The 24,780-nt window shown below is 40.3% G+C and overlaps 1 protein-coding gene across 2 annotated transcripts in view; it reads left to right on the forward strand.

Annotated features, from left to right (window-relative positions):
• Positions 1-24,780, forward strand: part of SLC35F1 (solute carrier family 35 member F1) — a 454,222-nt gene that overhangs the window by 346,516 nt on the left and 82,926 nt on the right. For both annotated transcript variants that reach the window (XM_040350310.1, XM_040350309.1), the window contains exon 3: positions 7,439-7,566. In XM_040350310.1, the coding sequence (XP_040206244.1) occupies positions 7,439-7,566 (128 nt within the window). The remainder of the gene's footprint in view (positions 1-7,438; positions 7,567-24,780) is intronic.

A 24,780-nucleotide genomic window follows, 5' to 3' on the forward strand; every position in this document is an offset into this window, starting at 1 on the left:
TTCAGAAAGAGATACGACGGTGTATCTCCTGATACACCGTCGTATCTCTGAGTTCTGCCGGTCGTATCTATGCGACTGATTCAGAGAATCAGTTACGCATAGATATCCCTAAGATCCGCCAGGTGTAAGTGTCTTACACCGTCGGATCTTAGGCTGCAATTCCAGGCCAGCCGCTAGGTGGCGTTTCGGGTTTTTTACGCGACGAATATGCAAATTAGGATTTCCGCCGATTCAAAAACGAACGACCGCCGGCGCATTTTTTTTCCGTCGTTTGCGTTCGGCTTTTTCCGTCGTAAAGTTACCCCTGCTATGTGAGGGGTATCCTATGTTAAGTATGGCCGTCGTTCCCTCGTCAAATTTTTACATTTTAAGTCGATTCAGAAAAGGGCTGGACGTAAGTTACGCACACGAAACCAATGACGTCCTAGCGACGTCATTTGGAGCAATGCACGCTGGGATATTTGACGGATGGTGCATGCGCAGTTTGTTCGGCGCGGGGACGCGCATGATTTAAATTTTACACGCCCCCTAGCTGCGGAATTTGAATTCCGCCGGGGGATTTACGATACACCACCACAAGTTTACAGGCAAGTGCTTTCTGAATAAAGCACTTGCCTCAAAAACTTGCGGCGGCGTAACGTAAATGAGATAGGTTACGCGGATCTAAAGATCCGCTCACCTATCTGAATCTGGCCCATTGTTTTTTCTAGACCATTAAAAATGGTCGTGTTTACGCGGCATAAGACTCTGAAAGTAGGAGAGGTGCCACCAAGATCCACTTTTAACAGGATCATATAACTTCAGCTGTCTTTTTTTCTCAATCTACTGATCAGTTTGAAATGTAATTTTCACTGAAGGTCATTTCTGCTTATACATTTTTTATATCACATTCATTCAGTAGTATTAACCCCCCTGGCGGTATTCCCGACTCTGACTCGGGGTGAGATTTTTTGGCTACGATCGGTAACCCCGAGTCAGACTCGGGCTCGCCTCGCAGAATCCACAGGCATGGTTTACTTACCTTGTCCCTGGATCCAGCGATGCCACCGCGCTGTGTGAGCGAGCGGGACCTCGCTTGATTCACACAGTGCCTCTGTGTGCCGCCGATCTCCGTTTCCTGCGACGTTACGGTGCACGGGAGCGGAGAACGGCGCCAAATTAAAAAAGGTAAACAAACACAATACATACAGTATACTGTAATCTTATAGATTACAGTACTGTATATAAAAAATGCACACACCCCTTGTCCCTAGTGTTCTGCCCAGTGTCCTACATGTACTTTTATATAATAAAAACTTTTCTTTCTGCCTGCAAACTGTAGATAGTCCATAGCAACCAAAAGTGTCCCTTTATGTCAAAAATGGTTTTAGAGCAGCTAGAAAACAGCGATAATAAATTATAATCACTTGCAGAATTGTGCGATATCGATTTGTGGGGAAATTCGTCATAAAAAAATAAAAGTAATGACAGCGACAATTCTGCAACTGAGCAAATTTCAGTGATTTTGAGTTGATTACATTATTGAATATTTTTTATTATAATTATATTATTATTTGTTATAATTATTTATAATTATTTATTATATTATAATCTATAATTTTGTTTTTAAAAAAAAGTCATACCCGGGATGCCTACTAGACTCTTGTTTGGTCAGATTTAAGTGAGTTATTCCTAAGAATTACAGGCCTACAATATAAAACACCAAATTTCCTTGCAAATAATGGTACCGCTTTCAGCACCTTTTTTCTGAAATAATCATACCGCCAGGGAGGTTAAATTAAAAGCAGATATCTAAGTTTGATACTTGTATATTTTACTTTTAGTAAAATGTACACAGCGTTCAATTCAAGTCACTCTAGCAGTGTATCCAGTAACATTTTTCTAGGTCTGTGTTAGCAACCTTTTATGGCTGCACACATTTTAGGTTGTCATGTAATGTGACTGCAGCAGATGATATTGTCATCTTGGTGAAGTTTTCTATAATGAACTGTGCAATTTTCGGTGACATGGAAGAAAAGCTTGTGCAGAGTGGGTGTGCCTAAGGACTTGTGGCACTTGTATATGAGTGCGGTATTAAGACATAACAGAAGGTGCCAGCCCGTATTGCTTCAGGGTGACTCTAGCCTCTGACAACGAATCATCTATGCAGCACAAACATGTGGAATATTATAAAAAATATCTAGCAAGCAATTGTCCTAAGAGTTGGCAACTTGCTGAATTACATTAACCCAGAGAATGTGAGAGGGCAGCACACATCATTAGAAATCTGCTTTAATTTTACTTGCCTTGACATTATACCATTTTCACATTCACAGCTTTGTGATGTACTCTGTTATTCCTTATTTGTGCAGTGAATCTGGATTGGCCTGGTCTCTAAATCTGACAGCAATATTCAGGCCGAACATAAAACCATCAAGATTGGCATATTACAGCTAGATGTAGCCAAAGTAAATATGTCAGGATACAAACACTGCTAATTTGATTTGAAGATGTGTGATACGGGGCTGTCAATTAAAAGGAGCTTGTCATGCAAACAATAAAATATTTAAAGTGTTTCTTAACTAAAGAATAAAATTATAATACGGCTTTACAGGTTCTTAGTTGGCGTGGTGGCATTTGTTTGTTAGGCTTTTACCCTTTATTTCCACAGTTATCCTGCTTGTAATACAGTATTCAGCCGATTTGCTAATGCAGTTGAGAATCTTCACACAATAAATAATATGAATATTCACTTCAATTATACAGTTATGTGAAAATCTAATTCTTGTTTACCTATTTCATTTGCTTGCGATTGGGTATGGTTCATTATAAAGTCTTAAAAACAAAAGCGGTCACAAAATCCATTATTTATAACATAACAGTGCATTTACTTATATTTCAGTATACTTATCATTTTCCAATTGCCACTTCTCAGCTATCATATTTAATTACATATTGTTTGTCACTATTTCTTCACATTCTATAAGGCAATAATCCCGCAGGGAATAGGTTTTTTATTATTTAAAAAAAAAAACATTATAAAACAGCAAATCCATCCACTCCTGCATTGAACTCTAGTGTATCTCAAAAGTGTAGACTGCAGGGTACAAAAGAGGCAAAGGCATCAGTTCTACCCACACTCCAATGTATAGATACAATCTGACTACATATACATGCATTATTTTGTACCTACATACAATACTAAAGCAGAGCAAAGTGAGATTATATACTGTATGACTTAAAAATGCTTCCCACTATGTGAATGCCCTTGTGGCCCACTATAACTCTTACAGTGGTAAGCCATGTATAGCTTGTGGGGCTTTATATAAGCCGTCTTTGCTTATAGTCTCCCCCGGGGCTCATCCTCACTAAAAGACTATTTGCCTTGTTGTCTGTGGATTCCGAATTTTCACTGACGTGGAACAAGTATGCAGGCAGTAATGTCAGATGGAGGTGATCTACATGTTTTGTGCTTATCAGTGGGCCAGAAAGTGTTGAAGCCAGAGGATTTGCATGCTAGCCTGACAATTAGCATTTTCAGCAGGCTAGGAATAACAGCTTACATTCTCTCAATATATTGTACATATATTGTACATACATATGTACTGTTATATATCAGCATTTGCTAAAATATATTATTGCTGTCATCTTGTTGTGTATTTTAGTTTGTATATCCCTCTATGACTGACATTTCTTGTGTGCATTCTGCAAAACTTTTTGAGAAGTTTATATTTGTAAAATGTACATGTTTCTTTTATGGGCTGCTAATTGTCCTTATATAGAAGGAGCCAATTCTCAAGTCAAGCTGGTAATATTTTTTTAATATGATCTCCTCTTTCATTATTAGTTTGAAAAATATTAAAAATTATTAGTGTTTCTCTAAGGCCCCGTACACACGACCGAACATGTCTGCTGAAACTGGTCCGCGGACCAGTTTCAGCAGACATCATGTTCGGTCGTGTGTACGGCCGATCGGACAGGATTCCACTTGCTTAGAAACATGCTTAGAAACATGCCCGCTGGAATTCTGCCTGTCGGACATGTTCGGTCGTCTGTACAGACTTACCGTACATGTCCGAGCGGCCGCCATCCCTCGCATGCATCGAATGACTTCCACGCATGCGTGGAAGCATTGACCTTTCAGCGTCGCGCACATCGGCACGTCACCGCGCTGTCTCTCCGCGCGGATTGACTCTCATTTCTGTATGATGGTGTGTACAGCCATCATACAGAAATCTCCGGGTGGGCATGTCTGCTGAAAACGGTCCGGCGGACCGTTTTCATCGTACATGTTTGCCCGTGTGTACGAGGCATTACTCTTCTGTTTCAGTATGTCAGATGTCAGCGATGCCACACCCCCTCATTTTTTCATAATAGCAAAAGCAGCGATATTAAAACTACAAAGCCCAGAAGACCAAAGGGGAATAACAAACTCTAGCCCAAAACATTTTCCCAATTATGTCTGCTTTTTTAAATGATCTCTCTAGCTTGTTGCCTTATAAAATACTTGAAAACATCTTTAAGAAGAAACAATTTGTTCAGCATTGGGTGAAATGTTTTGATCTAATCCATGGAGGTGTCTAATACACAGGATAGGAGTTCGGTCTGAAATACAGATAATCACCATTCAAAAAACTGCATGATTTTTCTGGAGATCATTTATCTTCCCAATAAGTTGTGCGATGAGTGTAGCAGATTATACACAAAGGTCTTAGCGATTACTTTGTCCACAGCTCTGTGCAATTGTTTACATTTATAACACCCCTTGTTACAAGCTCTCTGCCAAAAAATTTTTCCAGCTAGACAATCAGTTGCATGAATTACATTATTGTGAAAGTTTGTCAAAATACAATGATTATGACTAGTCTTTAAAAAATAATCTACAAATATGATGTTCTCTATTGCTTGATTGCCTGGTCTCAATAATGGTTTGTAATAGTTGTTTTTCTCTAGGTCTCTAGAGGTTTGCTGTCACATTAATACATTCCCAAAAATGAAAAATAAAAGAAAGCCTCAGTTTCTGTAATCTCATCTATTTCCACTCCATTTTATGATTTACCGTATATACTCGAGTATAAGCCGACCCGAATATAAGCCGAGGCACCTAATTATACCACAAAAAATTGGGAAAACTTATTGACTCGAGTATAAGCCTTAGGGTGTCAATCTGCATGCCTCACTGTGTCCATGTGCATGCCTCACTGTGCCTCACTTTGCCTCAGTGTGCATCACTGTGTCCATGTGCATGCCTCATTGTGCCCATGCCTCCCTGTGCCCATGCCTTACTATGCCTTACTATGCCCATGACTAGACTGACGTTTAACATGGGAGTCTATAGAAGGGGTGCCCGGCTTTGAAAAAACGGTGCTCCCCGGCCAACAAACTTTGCACACAAGTTTGGGGTCCAGGGGACCTACGGCCGGCCAGTACCAGGTCCACAAAGTCCTGGAGATCAGGCGCAAAAAAAGGTGACTCGAGTATAAGCCAAGGGGGGCATTTTCAGCACAAAAAAAATGTGCTGAAAAACTTGGCTTATACTCGAGTATATACAGTAAGTAAATAAAATTAAACACAAAATAAATATATGAGCAGGAAGTAGTACAAATACATGTAAAGTTGAATGGTAGAGATCCTAACAAACAACAATAGAGTCATAGCAGCTTGATATATATTGAAATTACAACTCTTGAAATTAGCTAAGAAATTTTATGTAGAGAACCAAGTACAAGATATCTATCAGGTTTCAAGATGAGAAGGAAAAAAAACCGACACGACTTATCTTATCATTGTACAATATTGACTTGAGCGGTAAAATGTTTTCTCTGTTGCCAAGGTTTGCAATATTTTGTACTGATGTCTTTCTAAATAAAGAATGTATAAAAACGTTCAAGATGAGACAAAAATATCCGACACGACTTACCTTATTGTACAAAATTGACTTGAGTGATAAAATGTTTTCTCTGTTGCCAAGGTTTGCAATATTTTGTACTGATTTCTTTCTAAATAAAGAATTTATCAAAACCAAACAAAAAAAAATCAAAAAGGCAACCCAGGTTTAATTAGAATAGCAACATAAACCACAGATAACATAATGTGCCATAAAGTACTAGGAAGAACAGTTCTACTTGTGCATTGTTCCAATTATTATATTTGCCACAGGGTCTCATCACAGGCACACTTGAGCAGGCTTGTGCTGCAGAGTATATATATCCAAAGGTCAAAGGATTTGTCTATTCATTCCAGGGATTTACACAGCCCTGCCCTCCAGGTTGTTGGCCTTTCTTTTCTCAGCCACAGTTAAACCCGGACTCCAGCCATACCTTCAGTTTTTCAAACAGGTTCCTCTCTTGTGTTCCCAGTGTGCATTATAACCTGCAGCAAGATAGAACCCACCTCGTTTCCTGGCTGGGGAAAAATCAGCATCACCTAGCTCTTTCCTACCCAGCCAAATTGTTCCTTGTCTGCCCCTTTTATTCATTGGGTTGTATATGCCTAATTCAAACTTTATTGTGCAGTAAAGAGATTCATTTTCAAAGTATATATAGTGCATCTTTTAGAAACATGTAACTCTTTCCTCAGTAAATATCAAAAATCAAATATACTTCTGTGGTTATATACAGTAATTGAAATGTTTAATTATAATATTATGTACGTCCTAGCACATATCTAAAACTGTGCAGTAGCAAACTATTTGATACGGGTAGCAAAATAAAATTGATCTTTAAACGGGTGAAGTAGGGTTTGCTGGCACCAGGCATTGTATATTTTTGGCACAGAATCATCTTGCTAACGGCAAAGAGGTGAATATGTATTAGCACATGACCTTATTAGTGATAAGGTTACTTTTTTCAAGCTTTTTTGTTGTTGTTGTTTTTATTCTAACCAAGAGTTCAGCTTAACAGTAAAACAGTGCAGCACTAGACATGTAATACATTTGTATGGTAAAGCTAGCCCTAAGGGTTGTTTTTTTTCCCATGTCCAATGCCATAGGCCCCGTACACACGACCGAGTTTCTCGGCAGAATTCAGCCAGAAACTCGATCGGAGCTGGATTCTGCCGAGAAACTCTGTCGTGTGTACACTTTTCAGCGAGGAACATGTTCTCTATTTCCTCGTTGTTCAATGAGGAAAGTCGGCCCGCCGAGATCCTCGGCGGCTTCAACACTGAACTCGACGAGGAACTTGATGTGTTTGGCACGTCGAGTTCCTCGGACGTGTGTACGGGGCCATAGACTTAGTGCTAACATAACCAACATGTCACAACTGCTCAATATGTTTCCTTTTTGAAACTTAAAATAAATACAAAAAAAACTGGGTCATCACCTACCTTCATCTAATTTACCATTTGCTTAAATCAGTTTATATTTTGTGACCATAACTGTAGACTAAATCCATTTTTATTTTAATTACGTGAAATTAAAATTTTATTTTTTTTATATTTTAAACATTTTCCATTTCAGGGGAAGAAAACTTGTTGGCAATATTGAAAAGAAGATGGTGGAAGTATATGTTCTTAGGCATTATTGACATAGAAGCAACATACTTAGTGGTCAAAGCACACCAATATACCACCTTCATTAGCATACAGGTAAGTTATGCGACAATTTCAGGATTATCTTAAATGTTTAAAGTATATGTTAGGTAAAATTTTTTTATTCTAAATAGAGCATGATAGCGTTAGAACCCCTATCAGGTTTTTATTGCTTATTAACTTCTCTATTTGACATGGAGACCATTTATGTCGCAACAAAAAGTGATAGGATTCCAACATTTTACAGAACTGAAAGTTAAGTTTTTCAATGGGGACACCTGTTTTGGTGACAACTGTCAACGTTTCCATTCACTCCATCACCAACAAGACACAGGGCCAGATTCTCGCACAGCGGCGTATCTTTGCGGCGGGGTAACGTATCCGATTTACGTTATGCCTCCGCAACTTAGACGGGCAAGTGCTGTATTCTCAAAGCACTTGTTCCGTAAGTTGTGGCGGCATAGCGTAAATCGGCCGGCGTAAGCCCGCCTAATTCAAATTTGGAACAGGGGGGCGTGTTTTATGTAAATGTTCTGTGACCCAACGTGATTGGCCTTTTTTCACGAACGGCGCATGCGCCGTCTGTGGAAATCTCCCAGTGTGCATTGCTCCTAATACGCCGCAAGGACGTATTGGTTTCGGACAAGTTACGCAAACGACAAAACATTTTCAAATTTCGTCGCGGGAACGACGGCCATACTTAACATTGGTACGCCGCACTTACGCCACCATATAGCAGGGGTAACTATACGCCGGGAAAAGCCTTACGTAAACGGCGTAACTGTACTGCGTCGGCCGGGCGTACACGCCCCTAGCAGGCCAGCGTAGATATGCAGTTACGATCCGACAGCGTAAGAGACTTACGCCTGACGGATCTAAGGGAAATCTATGCGTAACTGATTCTAAGAATCAGGCGCATAGATACGACGGCCCAACTCAGAGATACGACAGCGTATCTGGAGATACGCCGTCATATCTCCTCTGAGAATCTGGCCCACAGACTACAAAAAAAAAACGAAATATGACTTTTGTGTCTACCATAAAATGATTTTCTCTGCGTCCATTGAAGAACACAGCTTAACCAAAGGGTTATACTGCAGTCTACAGGAGAAATGGACATAGAAACTGAAGGGCACCTCCCAGATAAGGAAAAGCCCAAAACACACTCACTGCTCTAATAGAAAGGACTTCAACAAAAAAAGGTACAACTTATATTGAAACCCATAGGTCTGTACAACAGTCTGTCTAATTTACTAAAGATAGTAGGTCTGGAAACCAGAAAAAACATTTTTAGAAACTTCTGGAACAACAAGTATCAAATCCATCTATCTAAAAGAAGCAGTGGCCGGCTCTCTCTACGTTTCTAGACCATTGGAGAGAGCTTGCCTTGAGGTGAACTTGAGCTGGACACAAGGAAGGTAACACAATATCCTCATAATGATGAAAGGTAGAGACCACTTTAAGCAAAGAAAGAGAACTTTGAACTCAAAACAACCCTGTTTTAGTGTACAATAAAATGGGAGACTCTTGCTCAAGTGGTGATGACAAGAAAGGCTACCTTCATGGGATAACAACATCAAGGAAATGTCCCGAATCTTCAAATGGGGGCTTTGTAACATTGATAATACATAGATTGAAAACCCATGGTTAGAGTGGGGACTGAGCGGGGGTCATCAATTACGACCTAGAATGAGAGTACAAATTACTGAATTCTTTGCAAGAGGACATTTAAAAGAGCAGACAGGGCAGACATGACTCAAGATGATGTTTAAGGCTAAACATTATTAACCACTTTAGCCCCATGCCATTTGGCTGCCCAAAGACGAGAGCACTTTTTGCGATTTGGCACTGCGTTGCTTTAACTGACAATTGCGCGGTCGTGCGACGTGGCTCCCAAACAAAATTTACATTCTTTTTTTTCCCACAAATAGAGCTTCCTTTTGGTGGTATTTGATCACCTCTGCTGTTTTTATTTTTTGTGCTATAAAATAAAAAAATAGCAATATTTTTTACTTTTTGCTATAATAAATATCCCCCAAAAATATATAAAAAAATGTTTTCCTCAGTTTAGGCCGATACGTATTCTTCTACATATTTTTGGTAAAAAAAAATCGCAATAAGCGCTTATTGATTGGTTTGGGCAAAAGTAATGGCTTCTACAAAATAGGGCATAGTTTTATGGCATTTTTATAAAAAAAATGTACTAGTAATGGCGGCGATCAGTGTTTTTTAACGTGACTGTGACATTGTAGCAGACATATCGGACACTTTTGATGCCATTTTGGAACCATTGTCATTGTCATTGATACAGCTATAAAAATGCACTGATTAATGTAAAAATTACACTGGCAGTAAGGGGGTTTACCAGTAGGGGGCGCTGAAGGGGTTAAGTGTGTCCTAGGGATGTGTTCTAACTGTAGGGGGGATGGGCTACGTGTGACACGACAGTGAGCACCGCTCCCAATTACAGGGATCTGTGATCAGTGTCCTGTCACTAGGAAGAATGGGGAAATGCTTGTTTACATCAGCATTTCATCGAGTCCTCGGAACCAGCGGTTGGACTCACGGAGCTTGCGCACACAATGCCGCATCTCAAAGGGAACGTACCTCTACGCCCATATGCCCAGCCGAGCCATTGTGTCGACGTATATCGTTGTGCGCTGGTCGGCATGTGGTTAATAATCAACGTGCAATGATAATTCTGCAAGAAGTGGGTTATGCGCTTTTAGCGTAATAGGGATAACTGAATTCACAATGCCTCTGTCTCCCAGAACCTGGGTTTCAACAGACAAGCCAAATAAATTGGGTGAATAAGAAAAGATATTAGATTGGTCCTTTAGGTTTAACAGACCTGGCTGATCTGGAAGAGGCCATGGAATGTCAGCTAATAGATGAATCCAAAGTCAATCAAAGTAATGCATGTTTGATCCCTTATAAGATGCCTGACAATACTTTACAGTATATTATTTTTAACAACATAGATGTCCCGCATTGTGCCCTGCCTGTAATCCTAGTATATAGGAAAACAGCATAATAAAGGGGAGAGTAATAATTTCCTCACACATTTACAGGTCAGCTACAGCTGTAAGGAAATGCACATATACAGTCTCATAATCAGACAAGAGGTAAAAACTTCTCACATGGCATGTAACTACTCATGACTGCAAGTCTTCAGAGACGGGGACAGGATGAACACTGCCACAGTTCTGATCCCGAAAACCTCCACAAGGAATACCCAGAAGTGCTAGTCTGGGTCCTGTGCTAACTGGAACAAAGACAGGATGTCACTGCTGTCTGAAGGACCGTTGCACAGGGATCACTAGTAAATTAAATGAACTGTTCAATTTTGACTGGAGAGACTACCTGGCATGACTCTACGAAACATCTAGCACAGAGGAAGGAGACATCCATTCTCCTCAGGACTCTAAGCATAACTGGCAAGATATGAGGTTGTTATGGTGTTTGAAAGTCTATACATCACAGAACACTACTTTTTTTAAAATGATTTCAAAGAGTCTTTCAGTGATTCAACCTTGCTTTGATCTCTATGTAGTCACACACTTCACAAAGGCTACTTGTAAACAACAGTGATACAACATGTCATTTACAGTACTTAGTGGTCTGAAGATAAATCATTCAGATACAGTATTTTCATAGAATAACACTGTATTTTATGCTTGGATCACAGTGCTAGACATTAGCAGAGGATGGTGATGTATGTTTAATCTGGAATTATTACTGCTTTTGCTGCCAGAGTCCCTAGTCCCAACTAAAACCAGCTAATCGCATAACATGGTGGGTGTGGGTTATAACACATTGGGATGCTGCGATGCTACTATGTGCTATTCAGTACAATTAATCTAATGACTATGTAGTCATGTACATCCCTGCAGTGTGCCAAGCATTCCCCAGCTGCAAAAAAACTGGATGGTTCATTACACATAAATAATCAACATGGCATGCTAAAATGAACACAAGTTTGTAGTTTTTACATTTGCGAATTAGTAAACATTGAATACCCTGTACTGTACAATCATGGTTAAAAAAGGTGCATATTTAGGGACAGATTCACGTAGGCCGGGCGCAGCGTAACGTAACTGGTTTACGTTACACCGCCGCAATTTTTCCAAGTTAGTGCCCGATCCACAAAGCACTTACCTGGAAATTTGCGGCGGTGTATCATAAAAACGTCCGGCGCAAGGCGGGCCAATCGAATGGGGCGAGTCCCATTTAAATTAGGCGCGCTCCCCCGCCAGACGTACTGCGCATGCTCCCATTGCAAATCTCCAGACGTGCTTTGCGCGAAATTACGACGCGCCAACGTTTTGTGAATCGCAACGGGTAAAAAAGACTTGCGCCGGGAAAAAGAAAAATGTAAAAAAAAATTCAAAAGCGACGCGGGAAAGACGGGTATACTTTTACATGGTGTAGTAATTTTACACTTTGTAAAAGGTGCCCTATCTTTGCGACGGCAAACTAACACTTGCGGCAACGTAACGACGGGAAAAAGTTTAGTGGATCGCCGTAACTGCTAATTTGCATACCCGACGCTGGTTTATGACGCAAACTCCCCCCAGCGGCGGCCGCGGTACTGCATCCTAAGATCCGACAGTGTAAAACTATTACACCTGTCGGATCTTAGGGATATCTATGCGTAACTGGTTCTATGAATCAGTCGCATAGATAGAAACAGGGATACGACGGCGTATCAGCAGATACGCCGTTGTATCCCTTTTGTGAATCTGGCCCTTAGATCCTACCATTGCTCCACACATTGTTTCTTCCAAAACACATTTTTTTTCCATTTATCTGTGTATACTGCTGTTAACGCAGTCATTCAATTTGACTATTTCCTACTGTCTCCTCATGTGTAATCTTTTGTAGTAGATTGAATGTATAATTTGCCTAAAATGTAAAGCTATATACTTGATTTTTATAAGGTAGTCATTTTAACTGCAGGCCCTAGTCGTATTCTAGATTATTTTAAGAAACTCAGCAACAACACATCGGACACAACCCCCTATTTAACCACTTGCTTACTGGGCACATATACCCCCTTCCTGCCCAGGCGAAATTTCAGCTTTCGGCACTGTCACACTTTAAATGAAAATTGCGCGGTCGTGCGATGTGGCTCCCAAACAAAATTGATGTCCTTTTTTCCCCACAAATAGAGCTTTATTTTGGTGGCGTTTGATCACCTCTGCGTTTTTTATTTTTTTGCGCTATAAACAAAAAAAGAGTGACAATTTTGAAAAAAACAATATATTTTACTTTTTGCTATTAAAAATAAGTAAGTAAAGAAGTATTCTTCTACATATTTTTGGTAAAAAAAAAATCGCAATAAGCGTATAGTGATTGGTTTGCGCAAAAGTTATAGCGGCTACAAAATAGGGGATAGAATTCTGACATTTTACTAGTAATGGCGGTTATCTGCGATTTTTGTCAGGCTTGCAGCAGACACTTTTGACACATTTTTGGGACCATTCACATTTACACAGCGAACAGTGCTATAAATATGCACTGATTACTGTATAAATGTGACTGGCAGGGAAGGGGTTAACACTAGGGGGCGAGGAAGGGGTTAAATGTGTACCCTGGGAGTGATTCTTACTGTGGGGGGAGGGGACTGACTGGGTGGAGGTGACCGATCTGTGTCCCTGTGTAGGTTTTTTTCATGGGTCTTGCATGATGTCATATGTCTTCTTCTTTTGGGAGTGCGTGGGTCCTAAATGTTGCACAAGACAGCACCACAGCATGTGGGTCCAAGCTTCATAAAACATGCCCCAAGGTGTGGGTCTTTTGATGTCTTGGGCTGTCAAGGTGTGGATTGAATGACACTGGACATGTTTCAAACTGGAAGAGGACTGGTACTGGATGACTGGAGTGCCGAGCTTGTGGGAACAGTACCTCTTAGAAGATAAGTACTGCATTAACACAATATTAAAACAAATTATTACGGAAGTTGAAAAACAACTGAATACCAATTTTCTGGAAGTTTAATGGCCTGTTCACACAAGAACCAGGTGAGGGAAAGGTACGTTCTGTGCAGGTTTCCTGCACTGAACACAAAACGCATTGCCTTTGCAATCTGCTGTAGTGCCAATGTAATTTTAAAGGCACAACAAATGCAGTGCATTTGTGGGCACCAAATCTGTGACACCATGTAATTTGGTGCGCCAAGTTTTATGCATGCACTACTTTCCCTGTGTGCTGGTGATCAAATGAATGGGCTGCAAAATCATACCGCATGGTAATGTGCAGGAATCACACAGGAACGGCCCTAAAGGTGCCCAAATCTTATTTTTAGTTCAGATTCAAGTTTAATGAACTTCTAAGCAAATTTGGTTATTTTCTCAGTCATTAAATTGGTTGTAAAGGATTTTGTTTTCCTTTAAAGATATCAAACATCTCTGTACTTACCTGCTCTGTGTAAGGGAATTGCAGAGCGGCTGAACCTCCTCTTCTCTGGTCACCTGCCAGCGTGCCTGGCTCCTCCTCTCTGTCCAGTGCACTTGCCTAGGCTTGCTCCCAAGCCTCACTGTTGTGTCCATTGACTTGGACTCGCTCCCCGCTCTCTTGTCACTGGCTTTGATTGACAGCACTGGGAGCCAATGCCCCAGCAAAGCCAGTGAGACACGGAAGTGATGGGAGAGAAGAGCTGCAGACATTCACAGTGGTGGATTGAATGAAGGCTCAAGTAAGTATAAAAGTATGGTATGGGGCCAAAATCGATGCCTAAACATTTTTTAACTTGATGCAAGGAATGCATTAACCACTTACAGACTGCCCGCCGTCGTTAGACTTCGCTACTTTGAAGAGGAATATTGTTTTTATGGCAGCAGCTAGCTACCATAACTCCAGTATCCTCTTCAAGAGCGGGTGGTCCGCTTTCAGATAAAAGTGGTCTCTGCGGCGGATTCGCTATTGGAGCCATCGGTAGCGGCGGAGGCGATCGAATCTCCATACCACTGCAGGGCGGAAGTGATTGTCAAAACATCACTTCCGCTCAATGCTCTTAAAGCAACATTTTTTATAAATTACATAAAAACATTTTTTATTGCATTTATGAGATCTGAGGTCTTTTTGGCACCAGAGCTCATATTTAAGAGGACCTGTCATGCTTTTTTTCATAAAGGGATGTTTACATTCCTTGTAATAGGAATAAAAGTGACCCAAATTTTATTTATTTTTCAAAATTCCTCTGTCACTCAAAACATGCAACATGTAGAATATTTTAAATGTCACCTATTGAGATTTGGTTAAAGTGGTTCAAGTGGTTAAAGCGGAGGTTCACCCACAAAAAAAACTGTCCTATCGGCACCATCTCACAACATACATACAGAATGGCAATATTATTATTTTTTATTTAGGTTTCATTACCTTATTATATCATTCTGAAATCCGACTTACGGTTTTTCCTCCTGCGGGAGTAGGCGTCTCTACTCCCTTTCCCCGGCGCCGCAGTGCTCTCTGGGAGCTCTTCACAATGTCTCTTGGGAGCAGAGTGTCATGCTTCCCAAGCGACCTTGCGGAACGCAGTCCTACGAAATCCCGCAAATTTTTTAGGAAAGAAGTGACGCATACCATGAAAACGGGGCATGAACTTTCAATGACGCCGCCCGTTGTGATGGAAACCAGTTAGTTTATGGCGCTAATCACTGTAAACACTGCGCAGGCGCGAGAAAGGCGCGAGAAAGAGCGGTGAATGCTGGGAGATCAGCATTCACCGCTTCCAGGAAGTGATTGCTTGTGGGCTTCACAATGCCCACACGCAAAATAAAAACTCACTGTAACGGATTTATAAGTAATTCTTTGACCCGAAAACGGACATCGGTTATGTGCAGAGACCGAACAAGTGAGTGTACCGTTATCTTGTGAAACACCATTGAGTACTCAAAAAAAGAAAAACGATTGGCCGCGGAACCCCCGCTTTAAGGTAAGAAAATGGTTAGGCTTTGGAACCACTTTAATCTTGGATAAAGATCAAAAAGCAAAAACACTGGTAGGATAAAAAATGTACAGCAAATTTTGATAGGGCTGCAGTCTGTGCGGTAGAAATAAACAGTTTCAGCTTGTTTTGTTTTCTGGATGCTCCAAGTAGGTGTTGAACAATTAAAAGTAAAAAAATAAACTAAAAAAAATAACAAACACGTGTTTACCATAAAGAAAATACTTTATTTTAATTAAAATAAAATAAAAGTATGTCAGTAAGTAAGACATAAAAGTTACATGTTATCATACTTTAGCATTACCAGGCAAAAAAAAGTATAAACATTCTTGTATAAGCTCATATGTAAATACAAATAATATATAATTAAGAGATACAAATCTATAAATTGATCGAAGCAATTCCACAAAGCTCATTTGCTGCAAGATGTCTACAGTGCTAATGAAGACCACCATTACTTAATGTAGTAAACACTGTGGGAATTGCCATTATGGTTTAATGACTATAAAATAAAGATACTGTACATTTTCATAAACAAAATCTGAAAATGCAGTTTAATAACCTTGTATTTATTTGTTCTTTGCTTCAAAATATATGCCTAATTTCTGTACTGTGCTAACTTAATTGGACCATATACTAAACAAGATATTATTAATCATTGTGTGTGGGTGTACTTCTTGCTGTAGCTTCAGATGTGCCACAATTATAAACAGTAATGATAAAGTGCAATTTGTTGTTTTCATAATATACTGTATATGATAATAACATTACATCTACAATTTGCCATTTCCTTTCATATTGCTCTCCAGTTTTTTTTGTGGCACACCTTACAAAGGCTGACCTCAGATGATGCTTGTTGGATGTTCCATTAAAAAGATAAAATATACCACATATTGTGCAGCAATGAAACATTTTATTAAACTGCTCCCAGTGGTGTAGCCTAGCGATATACTGAGAACAGTGACAAGAAAGCACACAGATAAGGGATAGGGTGCAGGTTGGTGTGTTTACTTATTCTTGATGTTGGTGAAGTCAAGGATCTGGAAACATGAAACTAAATCAGATAGACACAGCAGAGGATTTTCCGGCTAATGCCTTGCCCTGCAGCCCTGGGGTCCTTGGTTTGAATCTCAGCCAGGACACTATCTGTATGGAGTTTGCATGTTTTTGTTGGTTTCCTCTGGGTAATCTGGTTGTCACACACTCCAAAAACATGCTGGTAGGTTAATCGGCTTCAGTCAAAATTGACCTTATAGGTGGATTCAGAAAGACTTAGGCTGGCATATCAGTAGATACGCCAGCCTAAGTCTGAATGTGCTCCGGCGCTAATTTAAGCGTATTCTGGTAACCAGATACGCTTAAATTAGGCTCAGATACGAGCGGCGTAAGTGTCTTATACCGTCGTATCCTAAAGTGTAATTTTTAGGCTGACCGCTAGGTGGCGCTTCCATTGCGGTTGGCGTAGAATATGTAAATCACTAGATACGCCTATTCACGAACGTACGCCCGGCCGACGCAGTACAGATACGCCGTTTACGTAACGCATTATCAGGCCTAAAGTTATTCCATCAAATAGCTGGAATAGTAATGTTAAGTATGGCCGTCGTTCCCGCGTCGAAATGTGAACATTTTACGTCGTTTGCGTAAGTCGTCTGTGAATAGGGATTTACGTCATTTACGTCCACGTCAAAACCAATAGGACCGTGCGGCGTACTTAGCCGCAATGCACACTGGGATATGTACACGGACGGCGCATGCGCCGTTCCAAAAAAACATCAATCACGTCAGGTCAACCCAAATTAACATAAAACATGCCCCCTCAGCCTATTTTGAATTAGGCGCGCTTACGCCTGCCACATTTACGCTACGCCGCCGTAACTTAGCAGGCAAGTACTTTGTGAATCATGTACTTGCCTCGCTAACTTACGGCGGCGTAGTGTAAACACGATACACTACGCCGCCGCAAGGATAAGCCTGCCTACCTGAATCTAGCTAATAGTGTGTAAAAAAAAAAATACATTATGCATTCCAGTCCAAAGTTAGGCAAATTCTATTAAAATGCATTCAATTAAATCAGACATGGTGCCCAGAGAGCTGGCCTAGCATCGGATATGACTAAACATATATTCAATACAAACTATCTTTATTTTCCTAGGACAGTTCAGTGAGTGCCTCATTGAAATGGACTTACCATTACTTTTCTGCATTGGAAAATTTGCATGAATTAGTTTACAACTACTATAGAGTTAATATGTGCTTTGTATGCTTTATCAGGTCAGCCCTTAGGGCCATGTCACAAGACAATTCTGCTCCAATAATTCAATATCAATCATTAAAATTGCCTATACACAAAACAGGAATTTTTACAATACTGCATTATGTCACAATCATATTTCAAACCTTAAAACCCCTTACAAGCAATAATATTCCTTGTTACATTTGGAATATGATATAAGGCAATCGCCGCCAGCTCTCCTGTATGAATCAGGGTAATTGCCACTGATCCTGAAAGCCGCGATCCTAAAGAATGTGGGCTAAGGCAGCTAAACCATTAATTCCCATGATTGCAGGACAGGATGGAATACCGGCCCTTGCAAAGTAGGTCTGGACAAGATGTAAGGGACCCTGGGTCCTCTACTACCACCCTTCCGATCCCTTCACGGTAAGGTCGTCTGGGTCATGCTCGAGCTATTAGGCCTGTTTCCGTTCCCCTCTGATGTTACATAGAAGCCGCGGTAGTCGTGGCACTGGGGGAAGAGAACGCATAAACCAGTGACAACTGGTCCCACGTGGTCACTAAAGCATCTGTCCTGTATGCGAGTGGATCCTTTGTCCTTGACATGAAGCTGTCCAACTTCTTTTTGAACCTGGATGCCAATTTTATGTCCGGGGTACCCTTTTTCTGGCATTTGGTCAGAAAAAAGTCAGGGTGTAGAGGCCATTCACCCGGGAACAATTGTTGATGGCTCCAGAGAACCGCCTGCCAATTATCCATTTCATGGAATGAAGATTGTCAATAGGCAGTGCACGAGTTCCTCTGCCCAAGCCAGAACATGGCTTACTTCCCTCTGGCTGCGTGATTTCTAGTGCCTCCTTGGTAAACTAAGTAAACTACTGGTGTGGCATTGTCTGATTGTACTCTGACAGAACAATCCTTCAACCTAAACGCCCAGGCCCTTAAGCCAGATGTGCCATCCGAAGCTCTGGAATGTTGACTCCTTCCCTGGGACCAGACCCTTTGGATAGTGCCAGGTTAGGATCTACTTGTTCCAGGCAGACAGAATAATGTTTATAGCAGCCTTGAACGAAACTGAGCATAGAGAATAGCCTTGAAAGAAGCCACCATCTTCCCTAGCACCTTAAACAAAAGATGAATGTAAGGAACCCTTCTTTGCCTTGACCACATTCACCAGCTCTCCTATAGTGCTGACTTTGTCTGAGGCAAAAAACTCTCCTTTCTCTTTCATTCATGGGCAGACACAGCTATTCTTGACAGTAGGGTTTATCAGGAGAGGACTAGGCAGACACGATAAACAGGTAAAAACATGCAACAGCAAAGCAAAGGTGCTCCTGGATATTTTTTATTTTTTTATTTCTCCATTTTATCAGCCTACTATGTGCAGCCAGCAAGACTTTGAGCTCAATTCTTATGATTTTTTTTTTACTTGAACAATATAAAAATATTTTTTAGCCTGAAGTAAGATGGCAGAAAAAAATATCTCAGTGCAGTGTTCTGATGTTTGAGCGATCACACTTAATATATTTAAGTTTTAAGCAAGTTAAATTATGTGTTAGCTTTTAATTTTTTTGGGGGAACTCCAGCTAAAAGACATCCCCAACTACATTGCCATTTTTACCCACTTGCTAGAGCAATTATAGAGTCAAATATTGTTGGTGTTGCATTTCCCTGTTGCATTTATTATAATATAGAATAATAACAACAATAAAGACAAGCTACAAGAGTGTAGCACCTTATTGCGGCCTTGTGGAAGCAGGTTGGAGAAACCTTCTGCTGATATATAGATATAAGAAATTAGCTGGTGATTCAGTTCATTAGCAACTGAAAGATCTATATTCTGGAATTCTACTCTAACAAAGAATTTAGTACATTATTTTCATAAAGTTTTAGACCAAAGCATTTGTAATATGTTTATATGCCCATACAGCTCAGGTTATTCCCTTTTAGATATTGACTATTACTTTTCTTTGTACATCCCATTTCACACTGTTCATGTATAAAACATTTGGAAACTTTTTTTAAAAAAAACAGTAAAAATATTTTTGGAGTTTAAAAATGTGGTTCTAATGTTCCGGGTGCCAATAATAAACGAAATAAAACTACAGTATATAATATCAATTACTATGCTTGTTACCATTGTGGGCTTGACTATGAATGGCCAGTAAATATATTGCACAAATTATTTGCAGTTCCCTTCTTATAAAATAGAACATCTAAGCCCATGTAACATGCTGCCTTTAAAAGACTAAATGGTGTTTGTATGAGTAAAAAGCACAGAACATCAGCTAAGGAATATAGCAGAATATTTTAACTTGTAGTAACAGATAAGTATCGGATGCATGTTGACTCATAAGTTACATAACAATGGTTTTCATCAGGTCATTTCTGGAAGAATTCATTTAAGCTGAATGATTGCTACCTGCTAAAATACACTTAGATGGATGGGTTCAAACAAGGCAGAAATGCTTGAAAGCCAACTTAAGTCAAGCATTGCTAGGTTGAACCTTCAATTGTGCACCCTCCAAGATATAAATCAGTAATTTCCAAATACATGGAAGAATGGTTTTGCTCTTATTCTTTCTCTAGTAGTTCATTTTCTTACATATGCTGCTCCATTTGCTCTTAGCTCCATATGTTTTGCTTTATAAATGAACATTTACACTAAAATGATAAATGCGCAGAAAAAATAACTTTTAAAAAGAAACTTTAATTTTATATGACTGTCTCAAGAGTTTTACATATTATTACATTTATATGGACGACTCAAGATTTTACAATATTATTTTTGTACATTATATCTCACTGCAGTAGCCATACTAAGAAATATTTCCCTTGGCTTAGTAAATGTGGTGAAAATTCACTTTTCAAAGAATAGCCAATCATGTTGAATAAAAAAAGAAAAACAGGATCTGTGAATGGAGAAGAGAACCCTGTTACTCATCATACTTATATAGTTCTTAAGGTTGAATAAAGATACCAATCCATCCAGTTCAGAGTATGTGTGTGTATATGTCACTACCATTTTCCATATCCTTGTACATTTTGTTTTCCAAGAAACACATCTACACTACCATCTGACACCACCAACTGTGGAAAGGAGTTCCATATCCTAACCACTTTAACAGTAAATGACCCCTTATACAGTTTTGTATTGAACCACCTTTCATCCAACTTACCGTGTATACTCGAGTATAAGCCGAGTTTTTCAGCACATTTTTTTGTGCTGAAAGTGTCCCCTCGGCTTATACTCAAGTCACCTTTTTGGGCCTGATCTCCCGGTCTTTGGGGACCCAGTACTGGCTGTATATCTCCTGGACCCCAAACTTGGCACATATGTAGCCGGGCACCCCTTCCATAGACTCCCATGTTAAATGGTAATTTCTCCGGTGACTTTGGGGACCTGGTACCGGCCAGTCGTAGGTCCCCTGGACACATATTTCTCCTCTACAAGTGTGCAAAGTTTGTTGTTTGGGGAACCTACGGTTGGGGAGAACCGATTTTTCAAAGCTGGGCACCCCTTCCATAGACTCCCATGTTAAACGTCAGTCTAGTCATGGACACAGTGAGGCATGGGCACAGTGAGGCAAAGTGAGGCACAGTGAGGCATGCAGATGGACACCCTAGGCTTATACTCAAGTCAATACGTTTTCCCATTTTTTTGTGGTAAAATTAGGTTCATATTCGGGTCGGTATATACTCAAGTATATACAGTAATTATGTGGCTGCGTGTCTTCTTTATAAGGCCTTAGGAAAAATAGTTCCCCTCCCAACAGGGTGCCCAAATGGGGAAGGGGGGTTGTATAAATACATAAACCCTTAGCCACTTGCACAGATTTTTAAAGGGAGTTCCTGTAGCTATATGCAGATCCTCTGGATCAGCTGGGATCTGCTGAATGAGGTAGACACACAGACAATGGGTGGGAGCTGAGTCTGGCTGTGTGTGGAGGTGGCAGGGCCCCAGTATGCATTCACCTTGTTGGCTGCTGGGATGGAGATCAGGGGGATGGTGAATATTTCCCTTCTCATCACTGGCTGCCTGCTGATCCAGGCTGGGGGGGGGGCTCAGAACAGTGAGTGTCGAGCTATGTATGGGATTGGAGGGCCATCACCGTTTTTTTTAAAGAACAGGAAGCCACTCAGGACAGAGCGCTTTACATTTATTCACTGTCCAGTGCACCTAAGACTACAGAGAAAGGGACTGGGGAATCTGTCCTCTACCCCTTTCTCTGTTTTAAAAGTGAGACATCAGGGGTCTGTTTAGACTCCTGATATTTTACCATTGCCCCCCCCCCCCCAACAGCATTGTGAAAAAAATAATAAATAAAAAATTACAAAAAAAAATAGGGGCTCATTCACACGTGTTCTCTGGTGAATGCATAACCCTGCCCCCTCATTGCTTCGCCTGTGTAAATAAAAAAATATATAAACCCCTTTTTCTGTATGCAGTTAGTAATCATATATTTGTGTGTGAAAAATAGAAAGTAGTTCAATTAAAAATCATCTTCGATGCATTAGCCATTTTAGATTTTTTTTCACTGCCATATACAGTATATATTCCTTTAAGAGGGAACTGCTGAGCTAACTCAAATAGTCAAATATTGATAAATAAAGTACTACTTTGTCTTCTGAAGATCAAAAATAGAACATTCTGTGGTAAGGCTTTCAAGTTCACAGAGTTCTCAGTAAACTGCTCCTTTGTGGTTTGTATAACTATTGGCCTACTTGAGTGCGCAGTGCAGTAAAACACACTGCAAGTCCATATAAATTCCTTTGAGAGCTCAAGCCAATAATGTGTTGTAAAATGAGCACATACTGTTGGACAAAACATGATACTGAAGCTCCTTGTGGTATAAAGAGTGACTGTCAGCTATAAAACTGTAAAAGATATACAGTAATACAATATGCTTTTAGTGGATGAATACCATTTAGTTTATATACCGTATGCATGTTCAGTATTTTCATGTGCCCAAATTTCCTCTGTCACTATCAGGCCCCGTACACACAGACGAGAAACTTGACGAGCAAAACACATCGTTTTACTCGTCGAATTCCTTGTGAAGCAGCCGAGGATCTCGGCGAGCCAAGTTTCCCCGTTGACTAACGAGGAAATAGAGAACATGTTCTCTATTTGGCCCGACGAGATCCTCGTCGGTTTCCTCGGCCGAAAGTGTACACGCGGCCGGGTTTCTCGGCAGAATACAGCTCCGATCGAGTTTCTGGCTGAATTCTGTCGAGAAACTTGGTCGTGTGTATGGGGCCTAAGAAAGGACTACTAAACTGTGATTAATAGCTTGGCCACTGTCATCATGGAGTCATTGTCTTTCATTACAGAGGTGATTACGCAGAAAGATGAGCTAGTTTAGTGTTAAAACTTTTTTTTAGGAAATATTAAAACATATATAAGCCACACCCCACTTTTAGCTCCATTGCCGTGTTTATTAGTTATTAAAGTGACTGCATACAACGTCTTCACCCTGGAACCAACATTCCTTGATGTGTTTCAACACTCCTGGCTTGTCCTAGAGGAAGGACTTTTTTGGGGATTAGGTTTGTGTTCAGGTCCTAAACTACAGTGGGCCAAAATAGAACTATGGGCAAATAGTTTTTTTTTTTTTCATTTTGCATAGAGTGAGGGAGGGTTACAACACATGTAAGGTTTATTTTTGCAATCTTTGTCCCATTGCAGAGATTTCGCTTCACTTCCCACCATAGCCAAACAAGAAGTGAGAAGAAATCCCTGCAAATTAAGGAAATATCTTGGGGACCTCAAGGTCACCAAAACTACTGTATCCATTGGAAGATTTCCCAACTATTACTTTTCTGGGGACAAATTACAATTTTGGATTTTCTTTTACTTTCACTTTCAATAACAATGGTAAAGATGACTAATAGAGAGGGTGAATCCCCCTAATGGGGACACAGACAGCCAAAAAAAACAAACAACGACAGGTGTTCTAATCTCTCTCCACTCCACCCAAAACAATTTTTTTTTTTTTTAACTTAAGGTTATTTGTTAGTGTTAAATTTAGGAAGGGTTAGATAGTAAGGACTCCCTTAGTTCCCTTGTTTATCAAAACGGTACTCGAACTCCACAGCATGGGAAAAATGTTTATGACTTTTAACCTCTTTCAGGCTCAGTTCACAATGCATCGATACGGGACCCCTGCAAATCCAGTGCGGTTCCCTGCATCGCATACAACTCACAGGCAGTTCACACTGCCCTATGCAAAAAGCTGGGATTGTCAATACAAGGTTAATGACACCCCCTTTTTTCAGTTTGCAGAATGGCATTTACATATGGGAGGGACAGGGGCACTTTGTTTTTTTTATTGTTTAATTTAATTTTTTTTACACTATCCTTTAAAAAATAAATGTTTTTATCACTTTTATTCCCAATACAAGGAATGTAAACATCCCTTGGAATAGGGCATGACAGGCCCTCTTTATGGAGAGATGTGGGGTCAATAAGACATCTCTCCTCCAGGCTGGAAAGCCTCAGATCACAAAATAAAAATGAGTAGATGGCAGTATTTACAACTGCCAGGCCGGACGTGACATCATAGTGTTATACTATAGTTATACTGTAAATTACACCACACACTTTCTTCTCCTTGGGCACTCCCGCGGGACTAATGCCGCGCACACACGACCATTTTTCATGACGTGGAAAATGACTTTTTTTTAATGTCATTAAAAACGATCGTGTGTGGGCTCCAGAGCATTTTTCATGACGTGAAAACTGGGCATTAAAAATTTAGAACATGCTCTATTTGTTTGCATCATTTTTTACGTTGTCGTTTTTCACGTTGTCGTTTTTTCACATCGTGAAAAATGGTCGTGTGTAGTCTTTAACGACGTGAAAAAAATGCGCATGTTGAGAAGCATGTTATGAGACGGGAGCACTCGTTCTGGTAAAACTAGCGTTCGTAATGAAGTTAGCACATTCGTCACGCTGTAACAGACTGAAAAGCACGAAGACTGAAATGCGCGAATCGTCTCTCACCAAACTTTTACTAACACAAAATCAGCAGAAGCAGCCCCAAGGGTGGTGCCATCCGAATGGAACTTCCCCTTTATAGTGCCG

This window comes from Rana temporaria, chromosome 4, assembly GCF_905171775.1.
Source record: "Rana temporaria chromosome 4, aRanTem1.1, whole genome shotgun sequence".
Lineage (NCBI taxonomy): Eukaryota > Metazoa > Chordata > Amphibia > Anura > Ranidae > Rana > Rana temporaria.